Genomic DNA, 12155 nt, shown 5'->3' with positions numbered 1-12155 from the left:
TTTGCGCTGCTCATTTGTTGTCAGAGCTTATAAGCAAGATTGTAGATACGCTGTCTATAAGTACTTTTTCATTTAATTGTTGGACGGACTCCATGGTTGCCCTCGCTTGGAATGAAGACATTTATCGCTAATTGAGTATCTCAAATACATGAAGTCACGAATCCAAATCTATGGCGATACTACTTTGGTATGACATGTGATGGAATGGACCATCTTTTTTGCAACACGAAGAAGATGAGTGGCCGCAGGAGAAATGTGGCGTGAGCGTTCCAGAAAATATATTAGAGAAGAAGGTCATTAGTTTTACATTACTGACAAGTAATGAACCCATAGAAGTAATCGAGCGTTATAGTACATATAGTACATGGTCTCGCATGCGTAGAATAACGGCCTATCTACTTAGATTCGTAAGTAACGAGAAATCAAATTCTTCGCTGCGAAGGAAAGGGTGTTTAACGACGGCGGAATTGATTAATGCAGAACGAGTATTGATACATCAAGTTCAATCGCACACATTTTCAGAAGAGCTGAAGGCGCTATCAAGCGGTCGTCCCGTTTCAACTAACAGCAAACTAAAGTCCCTACATCTATTTCTGAGTCAGGGATTAATTCAAGTAGGCGGTAGACTTCAACATGCTTCTAAACCCGAGTTTCAAAGGCACCCCATTCTACTACCTGCAAGGTACAAGCTAACGGACGCTATTCTCGAGCACACTCACCTTAAGTTACTTCACATCAGACCATTGGGTTTATTAGCCAATACACATCTAAGATATTGGCCTCAAAACGGACGAAGATCAGCCAGACGCATTGTTCATAAATGTATTACATGCTTCAAAGCGAAGCCTACCTCTCGGCAACCCTTCATGGGTGATTTACCCGCAGCATGGGTAAATCAGATGCGTCCATTTGCCAGATGTGGAGTGGACTTTGCTGGGCCTATATTCCTTCGTAATGGTTCGCATAAAGTTGTTTTGACCAAGACTTATATTGCAGTCTTTATATGTTTCTCCGTTAAAGCTATTCGCTTGGAGTTGGTTAGCAGCCTAAGCGCTGACGCGTTTTTAGCAGCTTTAAGGAGATTTATGGCACGACGTGGTACCTGTTTCGACATATATTCAGATAATGGGACTAATTTCGTGGGAGCACATAGAGAGCTAAGGGCATTGTATGGAAAGAGCTCTACTAGAAGAACTGTCCAACAAATCCTGACTGACGAGGAGATCACTTGGCACTTTAACCCACCCGGTGCCCCAAATTTTGGCGGATTATGGGAGGCCGGAGTGAAGTCCGCAAAACATCATCTAGTGCGGTGTATAAAATCAGCACATTTATCTTTTGAGGAGCTGAACACTGTTGTTAATCAAATAGAGGCTTGCTTGAATTCTAGGCATCTATATCAATAGATCTATATGTTATATGTTATCTATATGTTATCTATATGTTCAAACGACCCAAGTGATTTGGAAGCTCTTACTCCAGCGCACTTCCTAGTTGGAGGACCTTTGAATCTTCCACCACAGATAATCTACAAAGAAATCCCAAACAACAGACTAAAAAGATGGCATCTATTACAAAAGTTGTATCAAGAATTTTGGAGGCGTTGGTACAAGGAGTATTTATCTGAATTGCATATGCGTTACAAATGAACCAAGCAAACTGAGTCAATTAAGGTGGGCACTCTTGGAATTATTCATGACGCAAATCAGCCGTATATTAAATGGTTTCTAGCAAGAGTTATCGATACGCACTCTGGACGAGATAATGTGGTTTGGGTCATCTCAGTCAGGACTTCTGGTGGAACCATATTGCAGCGGCCAGTTGGCAAATTTTCGCCATTACCGATGCAAGATGATGGTGAAGAAATTTTTTCACCGGGGGGAGTATGTTAGGGCGCGGGCAGATAGTGCTGCGATCTATGCGTAACGGTGGGACCTGTGGGCAGCCATGCTCACGCCCTCCTTTCATGTGAGGTTAACATTTTTTCTGTTGTTATCGTGGTTGATAAAATTAAAAATAATAGTCACTCTGCTTTTTTTTCCATTTTTGTTCTGTTGGTCTATTCAATTATTTTTTGTGTTAGTTTATAATCTTTTTATAAGCCGTCAAGGCAAATAATTTTGTTCAACGTCGTCCAGACGAAATCTTTTGTAAGCCGTCCAGGCAAACAATTGTGTTGTTGTACAATCAAATAGTTAAGCACTGAATAAGTCAATACAATTAGGTAAGACATTGCATTATAAGTTTATTTGTTCCTACTATTATTATTGTTTATTTAAGCCTTTATAAATTATTATACTGTTCAATAATTGAATCAGACTCATTTATTTATATTAACTTTCTTCCCTCTCTATTCATAAAAAATACAGTCCACTATAAAAAAAAAAAAAGGGGGAAAGGTGTCGCGTATGCGCATTATTATTATCTGCCCGCGCCCTAACAATTTCCAACGATTGTATGTAGGACGTTCTCGAGGGTGACAATTACTCGATTGTAAACATCGATAACGACGTTACAATTATTATGTATAATTCAATTAATTATAACTTCTGTAATAGTCAAGGACAAGTGGGGTGACGACGGCCGCTACTTGACGTACACTATTTCAATGTAATGTATACATTTAATGTTAAATGCAGTGAAGACTCGTGGGTCCTGGTGGTGGGGGTGCGACTTTAAATGTAATACCTCTAATTATAGCTATAAAAAAAAAATTGTCAAGTTAAATATAATAAAAGAATGTGCAATACACATATTATTATTTTAAAGGTACAGTAGAAAATAATAATAATAACCAATAGCGATTATACTATTATAGCAACCGATAACGACGAACATAGTTAATTCTAAAAATATAATACCAATTATAGTTATTATATTAATTATACATATAATTAATAGTAGTATACTAATATTAACGAGATGCTTTTCTAAGCATCTGGTAGGCAATGATAAAATACTATGTAAAAATTAAAATGACGCCTATGAATGTTATAATATAGCGGTACCTTTGATGTTAGAAATATGCTTAGCTATGCGTCTGATAACCGATGATAATATTCTTAGAAATTATAATGCCATAACGACAGACGTTGTCATTGTTTTCATAAAATGCCATTTGGATTGACCTTAACACACCCACCTAAGTCACCTATTACCCCCACCATCGTGAGACCACGCCTCCGCCTCACCCCATCTATGATAAGACCACGCCTCCCCTTACTCCATCTATGTTAAGATCACGCCTTACCCCCACCTTCTTAATCCACTTTACCATTACTCCCACCATCGAGAAACCACGCCCACTATATGACACGCCCCTCCCCCTCAGACAACGACCAGCCACCATACTGGTGGGATATGGAGGGGCGAGGCGGGTGCCTAGAATTCCCTAAATTACCCTACTACTATTGTTAAAATTTATTCTAAAAATACTTCAATTATTTTTAAAAAAATTGTCAGCAAAATGATAAATCTATGAAAAGTTATAAGCGTTGTCAGTTAGGTCTGAGACACCTAAATATAATATAAAGCAAGTCCTTGAATTTTTTTTCTTTTTTAGTTAAAAATGTTCCAAAAAGTATCAAAAAGTTTGGAAACATCAAAAAACGTGCGAGTACTATATTTTTAGGTTTTAATACAAAGATGTTTGCATAAGGCGACATTTAGACTTAATGAATTATAAAAAGTTTTTTTGAAACTAGAACTGGATATTATGAATGATAATGTCTGTATTATAGGTTTATTAATTATAAAAGTAATTTTTTTCAAAGTACATTTAATAGAAACATTGAATCATTAAATGATAATTGTGACAACATTTTTTTAAAATATATTATTTGAATGATGCTTTTGTTAGGATGAATTATCAAACAGCACAAAACAAATAGAAAAACTAAAAGAAACAACAGATTGGGGTGAAGAAACTCTTATATCTTGGAATGCTGATTTGTCAAAGCAAACTATGGACATGAATTTACTCGACTCGTACAATTTTAAGGATAATAATCGTTTTAAAGTAATATTTTTCAACTAATTAAATTATTTTTTTGTAGGTCATATTTAAATTATTATAATTTTTTATTAAAGGAACTAGAACTAAAAAGACAAGTATTACAACGAACTGCAATTGAAAAAGAAAATACTATCGAAAAAGAAGTGAACGTTTTACTTCAAATTGAAACAGAATTAGAAAAATTATCCAAACTCACTAAACAAGCTGAAAAAGAAAAAGATCGATTACTTGAACAATGGGAAATAGCAGCTAATTATTTTAATTCTAATAATGAAAATATGCAAAGTACGGTGCAGGTCAATACAATTGAATTAAAATAAAAATAATGTACCCAATTAAATGCCTAATATGTTAATATAATTGAATATAAGGAGACTCAAAAAATCAATGAAAATGCTCGAAAAATGTACAGTAAGATGAAAGAAGATAAACAAGTATATGAAGACTATTTTGAGAAAAATGAGGAACTTCAGTTTGAATTGTCTAATATTAGTAAATCAATTAATGAACTAAAGGTATCCACAATTAAAAAACAAGAAAGTTCTAATCACATGTTATCTGAGGTAAATAAAATAATTATAATACATTTTTGTCAAAAAAATTTGTTAAATAATATTTATAATATTATTTTTCATTTGATAAATACTTATTTTATAGTTAAGATTCTATATTATTGACACGGCACCACCCTATGCTCTAGGCTGGCGCTCACCTTTGTCTCTCTCGATATCATTCGTCCAGCTATTAATATAGTATTCATAGCAGCTATAACTTCTGACTGTTTCTTGCAAAACGTGTCAAGAATAGCTAAATGGATGGCATTATTCACACATAAAACTATTTCACAGGGGCACAACGTTTGGCCCGTCGCTTGTTACGGCAACAACATATCTCTCAAATTTCACTCCAAAATGACTCAAGCGTTCCTCCACTATTTGTCTTACTTCAGCGGCGCTACATTTACCGCGTATATAGACCAACCAAAAATTTTTTTTCCGTAATAAAGTGCATTACATTAACTTTAATTTAAGATATATATAAAAGTGTCAGATTTTCCGGAACACTTTCAAAAGTTAAGTTGAAAAAATTATACTTTCTATATGCATTTTTTTGATTTGAACTCCCCCGTATATAGGGAAATGGTCCGATTTAAAAATACTACTTCTCATGAAAATATTGAATTGATCCATACATTTTTCCAAAAGTTACATAAAATATAAAGTAAATAATATAGAATATAAAATCGAGAATTTTTTCACGGAAATCGTACGTTTTTCTTCAAATTTGATGTCCGTTTTCACCACGAAGACAAGTCCAGAGGTCAAATTTTTTTTTTCAAATTAAATTATATTACATTTGCTTTAATTTAAGATATATATAAAAGTGTCAGTCATTTGCGGGGAACGAGGGAATTTTTTTCAATTTTTAAAGGTAATGTCTTCAACTAGATACGATTTGTGATCTTTTGACGTATTTTTGAAAGAAATCGGTCCAGTGAGAGCTGAGAAAAAGTGGCAACAGACATAAAAAAAAAAAAAAAAACACATCATAGTAAAATTAATACCTTCTCCGCTTCGCATCGAAGCTAAAAAAAAATTCTAATAAGTTTAATTTCTATGTCAATTAAATTATAAAATATACATGAAAGTCAGTGTATTGACCTTATTTTAACGCAAAAATAGCATATTTTTGAATACGGTAGCCATTTGCGCAAAGAAGATAGGTCGTCGAGACACATTTTTCTTTTTAATTTTATAGTACATGACATAAACTTTAATTTGATATATGTTTAAAGGAAGCAGTATTTCCGAAATATTTTCAAAAATTAAGTTGAAAAAGTTAGTTTTTGTAAAAAAGCTGCTATTTTAAATTCCCCCTGTGAGCAGAATAAGTGTTAGATTTTCAAAAAAAATGATATCAAATGAAAGGAAAAACCTAAGGTTTCAATATAAAAAAATATTATTTTGATTTGTTTATTTTTGAAAAAGGTATGGAAGTTTTAAGAAAAAAAAATGACAAAATTTACTGAATTATAAATTTGTAATCTTTTTGGATATTTCCCCCATTTTCGGGAAACGAGGGAATTTTTTTAAATTTTTAAGCGTAATGTCCCCAACTAGATACGATTTGTAATCTTTTGATGTATTTTTGAAAGAAATCGGTCCAGTAAGAGCTGAGAAAAAGTGGCAACAGACATAAAAAAAAAATACACATCATAGTAAAACCAATACCTTCTCAGCTTCGCATCGAAACTAAAATTACTGTTTAATAATAACTTTTAGACCAGTATTTTTGAAGTTGTTGACATATTAATTACTTGGCGGGAGGAAGAGTATGGTTGAAAATGTCTATAGAAACAGCAACACACTCTTCACTCTTCATCATTATTTAAAATTATTACTAACTTCTAAAGTAGTGATCCAAAAGTTATTATTGACCAGAAATTTTCTTAATTAGATCATTATTTAACAAATAAGCTAATTAATTATGTGTATTGCCATTATAAAAATTAAAGTTACATCCAATTAAGGTGTACTTAGTTTCGGAAGGATTGGTAAAAGATGAGCAAAATCATTGGGAAGGGATTTTGCGCTCTTCTAGTAATAGCGTACAACTTAAGGGACTTAAACTAAAATTGCCACTGCAAGTTTGGTGACTCTTGGACCAATAGCCACCAAGTAATAAGCTAAAACAACTTGAATAAGGATTTAAAAAATTCAATGGAAAAAGACGTGAACAAGAGGTATTGTCACGTAAGGCAGTTATGCACGCTGCAACAATGAATTTATCTTGTTATATGTGTTTAGAAAAACACCCAATTTATAAGTGTGCAAAATTTTTAGCGTTGTCGATACCGGAAAGATATCAGCAGGCTGCCAGGAGTGGTGTTTGCGAATATAAATGCAAATTTAATGGGTCTAAGAAATATGGTAAATTTCATAATAATTTACTTCATATTGATAGTAAAAATGAATTTGATGATACGCTTAATGTTGTGTCAACACACGCCGCGCAGAGAGCTGGGAAAAATGTGTTGTTGTCCACAGTTGTTGTAACAACAGACCTAAAAAAAAAAACACATCATGGTAAAATTAAATATTCTCAGCTTCGCATCGAAGCTAAAAAATATAAGCCAAAATTTTCGAATTAACGAAATTATTGAACAAAGTTCTCTGAATGAAAGAATTGGTTAATTTCTTCAATTGGTAGTCAGCTTAGGTCTTTGCCTTACTATGTACGTACACCCATAAGTCAGAATAATATGCACTAAGTCGAAAGCTATGAGCTAAAAACGATAAGGTGCCCACAATCGACACAGTTCCTTTAAAAATATTTATAATGTCTATAAATAATTTAAGTATTAATTTTATTATTTATGTTATTGTATAGGTGTTCGCATCTCGTATTTTACTCAGTAAATTAAGCAATAAGTTATCAAATGAAAGAAGCAAACGAAAGCACCTCCATGAAAAAGTAAACAGTTTAAACAAACAAATCAAACGAAAAAAAAATGAAATAGAAATTTTAGAGCAAAATTCTATAAATACTAGAAATAAATCAATGACTAATGAAGAACGATTGAATGCATTAGAAAAAATATTTGAAGTATATAATATTTTCTAAATTATCTCATATTATGCGACTAATTTATTCTTCTGTTATTAGGAACAACAAAAATTATCAAATAAACTGTTGCTTGATAATGATAAACTTCAAACCACATCATTTTATAATTCTTCTGAAGTGAAAAAATTAAAGGCTAAAATTGATCTCATGAAACTTCAGTTGGAACGAAATAATGATACGCTATTGGGATTCGCTAGAGATGAATTAAAACTGGGACAACAAATAATGGATAAAAAAGAAATATTGTACAATTTAGTAAGATGTAAAATTGGTTTACTACTTTAAATATATTTGATTTGATATATATTTTTAGAGCTTTCAATTAGAAATTATAAGCAGTAAAATGACCGAAGTTGAAGGAAACTTAGACATACATACATTACAAGAACATCAAGACCAATTGTTTAATTTAAGATCAGAACTTAATCGTGCCACTGAATATCAAAACCAACTTGACAAACAGCTTAAAATGGCAGAAGTAAAACAATTCATTCAAAATTTTTATTAAAAAACTAAAAATAATAATATTTTATATTATTATAGAATGAATGTCATTATCTTACAAAGGAAGTAGAAAAATTTCAAACTGAACTACAAGTTCTTCAAAAGCGCAATCAAGAAATGGATATTCGCAATTTTGGAGGTTTTAAGTGATCTTTTAGAATAATTTATTTGTATTTTTTTATTTAACTAATGATATTACAATTACTTAAAATTAATTTTTTAGATATTAAAGAAATTCAACAGTTAAAAGATCAAAATCAGCAATGTCATATGGAAGAGTTGTTGCTTAAATTAAAAGTAGCACAAATTAAAAAAATAATGGATGATGAATGCGAGAAAGCATTTTCGTTATCAAAACAACGAGAAGAACTAACTGCAGTATGTTTTCACTAAAAATTTGTCATTTTCAATCACTTTTAATTTATTACATAGTATAAATTTACAGGATATAAATTTAAGAAAAGCTGAGGTCACAGCTATTTTAGAACGCCTAAACGGCGAAAAAAAAATTTTAATGGACGATAAATCATTGAATAAACGACAATTAGATTTTGTTATTCAAAAGATTAACCAAAAACAAAATAAATATGACATTCTTTTAGCATCCATAGGAACAAACAGTCATTCTTTTACTATTAGTGAATATCACATTAGAATCTCGCAAGAAAAGCTAGAACTTCAGGAAATAGGTGATGATTTAGATAATCGAGTACAAAAACTTGAAAATGAAGTGAGAGCAATGGAAAACACTTTACATGTGTTGAACACAACTAATAGATGTTATAAAACCAGTTTATCGTACATGGACCCTGAAAGTTGGTATAGTCAAATAATAAACTATCTTAAACTTTCAGCAATATTTATATTTATTGTTTTCTAAAAATAGGTTCTGAATATAAAGAAAAAACTCGTTTAAAAGAAATACATAATAACATAAAAAGCTCAATTAAACAAAATAATAAAAACATAATTGAAATTAAACGCCAAATAGAAGTAAGATTTATTTTAGTAAAATTTTCGAAGGTAAAGTATCAAGAAAAAATAATTATCTTCAGTATCTTGAAAGTATTTAAGCTATCGTATGTTAAATTTCATAAATGTATAGAGTAACCCATTTGGATAGTTCAGCTTAAAATTTGAAGCCATATATTTTAAACTGGATTAAAAGTAAAATTGTATAGTAATAGCTATTCTTATGAAAGAGATAAAGTAGTAACCCGATAATTAGAAAATGTAAAAATAAAAAGAGAAAGTTCGGTAAATGAGTCTATGTTGAAGTTGTTAAAAATAAAATGGAGCAGTATTGTTGATGTTTTCAATAATTATATTTTTTAAAATTAATTTTTGACTTTAATTAAGAATAAATTTTTGCTTGAGCATCTTTATATATAATATCGGAATCTTTATTGGACGGTCCAGATAGCTCTTGGAACATAAATTAGTAGAAAGTCATCCCATCACTACTCTCTCTACTATAATTTTATATCTATGACAAGGTTCAGATCCATGAGCTACCCCTATAAATATACCACTGATCAGAGCAGTGTTGTATTTAAAATAAATTAATTTGAGGGCAGTTTAAATATGTCTCTAGGTGGAAACAAGTTAAAATGACATTATTAAGACATCAATATTCAAAGTTGACTTACAAAAAAATTTCAAATGAATTGCTTTATTTTCAAAAATATTTTTAAAATATAAAAAAGGTAACATTTGAAATATGATATTGCAAACCAAAATTTTTTGAAAAAAATAATTATAAAGAAAAACAAAATGAGTTCCTCATTATTCCTATGTTATTAAATAAACTTACCATGTTTATGACTGCCTTATGTTTTGTGCTTGTGTAAATATTTTGTTAAAGGAAATACAACACATTTTAAATTATGATTTTTACTTAGGATTTAAAAATGAAAAACCAAGAAACTGAAAATGAGCTAAATAATACTACGACATTACTTGATAGTAAACGTATAAATTTAAAGAGAGTCTTGAAAGATATCGAGGGACAAAATTTAAAATTGGAACGTGTAGAAAGTACAATTCGATGTAGTTTAAATGGTCTTGAAAAAAAATATCACGGTGACAATGAAAAAATTAAGATCTTAGACCATATTAAGGTAAGCATATAGATTTTATTGAATAGGATCTCTTATTTATACTCATACATATTGATAATATAATTAAGAAAATTATAAATTAATTGTTCTTACAATTTTGAAATCCAAACAATCAATTATTAGTTACTATAATTAAATTTAAAGATTTTAGTATAACTTTCGTCATCATTGTCATCAGTTTTTAAACTAAGTATAAGTAATAAAGTAAACAGATCAAAAATTACAAACAATAGAAACTCATTTCCTTACTAACTAAACGCGCTGTATGTATTTTATGTCTATTAATGAACGACCTATGAAGAATATTTATCTAGAAAACTACATCAATTTATCATTTATAGACTATTGAAGAAACAGATAATTGTTATCTTTTGTTGTATATTAACCAAATTAATGATACATTTTTACTTGAAATCCATATATTTAGACAATTTTAAAACACTAACTGTTAATCAAATTAAAAAAAACCCAGCACAGGGGGGTCGCGGCACAGTGGTGACGTGGTATAGATGGATCAAGTATAATGATATCTGACAGTGATTAAAATCACTATCAAAAAAAAACGCTTCGATGCAAATCTTTAGATAGTGTTTAATTTTAAAAAATTGGTGGACTATTCCAAAAGCTACATGATCTGCTAGTTCATTATTAATATCCTAATTAAGATAAAGTATGTAGAATGAAAAAGGGATTATTAAAAAATATTATTTCTCATAAAAAAATAATGTTGATCCATACACTTTTCAATATGTCATAGCATTATAAAGTTAAAAATGTAAAAAATAAAATCGAGAATTTTCACACAATAATAGCATTCGGTAGCCATTTTCACCGTGAAGATAAAATAAAGTCCGAAATTTTTTTTTTGCATAATAAAGTATATTACATTAGCTTTAATTTAAGATATATATAAAAGTGTCAGACTTTCCGGAACACTTTCAAAATTTAAGTTGAAAAAGTTCTACTTTCTACATGCATTTTTTAGATTTGAACCCCCCTCGTATATAGGGAAATGGTCGGATTTAAAAAAACAGTATGTCAAATGAAAGATGTATATAAATACTACTCCTCATGAAAAAATTGTACTGATCCATACATTTTTCAAAAAGTTATAGCATAATAAAGTTAAAAATGTAAAATACAAAATCGAAAATTTTCACACAAAAATAGCATTCGGTAGCCATTTTCACCGTGAAGATAAAATAAAGTCCGAAATTTTTTTTTTGCATAATAAAGTATATTACATTAGCTTTAATTTAAGATATATATAAAAGTGTCAGACTTTCCGGAACACTTTCAAAATTTAAGTTGAAAAAGTTCTACTTTCTACATGCATTTTTTAGATTTGAACCCCCCTCGTATATAGGGAAATGGTCGGATTTAAAAAAACAGTATGTCAAATGAAAGATGTATATAAATACTACTCCTCATGAAAAAATTGTACTGATCCATACATTTTTCAAAAAGTTATAGCATTATAAAGTTAAAAATGTAAAATACAAAATCGAAAATTTTCACACAAAAAAAGCATTCGGTAGCCATTTTCACCGTGAAGATAAAATAAAGTCTGAAATTTTTTTTTTGCATAATAAAGAATATTACATTAGCTTTAATTTAAGATATATATAAAAGTGTCAGACCTTCCGAAAAATTTTCAAAAGTTAAGTTGAAAAAGTTAATTTTTTTTGAAAAATCTGTCATTTTAAATCCCCTCTTGTGGGCAGGTTAAGGGTTAAATTTATGAAAAAAATATACCAAACGAAAAGTAATGATATTATGCATCTATATAAAAAAGAATTATATTGATATGTTCATTTTTGAAAAAGTTATGGCACTTTTAAGTAAAAAAAATTGAAAAAATTTCGAAAATTAGCGATTTTTAAATTTGT

General features: G+C 30.1%; 2 protein-coding genes across 4 annotated transcripts in view; both read left to right on the top strand.

The window, feature by feature from the left end:
- Positions 1–374: 374 nt before the first annotated feature.
- On the top strand, positions 375–1406 carry LOC126897920 (uncharacterized). The gene has a single exon (XM_050671867.1). The coding sequence runs from the start codon at positions 375–377 to the stop codon at positions 1404–1406; it is 1032 nt and encodes a 343-aa protein (XP_050527824.1).
- A 772-nt stretch (positions 1407–2178) lies between these two features.
- The window catches only part of LOC126898781 (coiled-coil domain-containing protein 39-like), a 12141-nt gene continuing 2164 nt past the window's right edge, over positions 2179–12155 (top strand). The window contains exons 1-12 of one of the 3 annotated variants that reach the window (XM_050673116.1): positions 2179–2224; positions 3860–4018; positions 4090–4311; positions 4387–4578; positions 7406–7621; positions 7682–7897; positions 7956–8120; positions 8186–8285; positions 8370–8524; positions 8592–8961; positions 9033–9139; positions 10048–10266. In XM_050673116.1, coding sequence (XP_050529073.1) covers positions 3965–4018; positions 4090–4311; positions 4387–4578; positions 7406–7621; positions 7682–7897; positions 7956–8120; positions 8186–8285; positions 8370–8524; positions 8592–8961; positions 9033–9139; positions 10048–10266 — 2016 coding nt within the window. In that variant the 5' untranslated portion in view covers positions 2179–2224; positions 3860–3964. Of the gene's footprint in view, positions 2225–3638; positions 3758–3859; positions 4019–4089; positions 4312–4386; positions 4579–7405; positions 7622–7681; positions 7898–7955; positions 8121–8185; positions 8286–8369; positions 8525–8591; positions 8962–9032; positions 9140–10047; positions 10267–12155 lie in introns of those variants that run through there. The other 2 variants (XM_050673114.1, XM_050673117.1) reach the window with 2 other exon arrangements.

This window comes from Daktulosphaira vitifoliae, unplaced genomic scaffold (assembly GCF_025091365.1).
Source record: "Daktulosphaira vitifoliae isolate Bord-2020 unplaced genomic scaffold, ASM2509136v1 Scaffold_2, whole genome shotgun sequence".
Taxonomy (NCBI): domain Eukaryota; kingdom Metazoa; phylum Arthropoda; class Insecta; order Hemiptera; family Phylloxeridae; genus Daktulosphaira; species Daktulosphaira vitifoliae.
Note: the sequence above shows the minus strand (reverse complement) of the source record. Positions and strands in the feature narration are given on the sequence as shown.

Bases quoted from the DNA above. Each gene is read 5' to 3' on its own strand.
- LOC126897920 (XM_050671867.1), top strand. From the start codon at position 375: ATGCGTAGAATAACGGCCTATCTACTTAGATTCGTAAGTAACGAGAAA.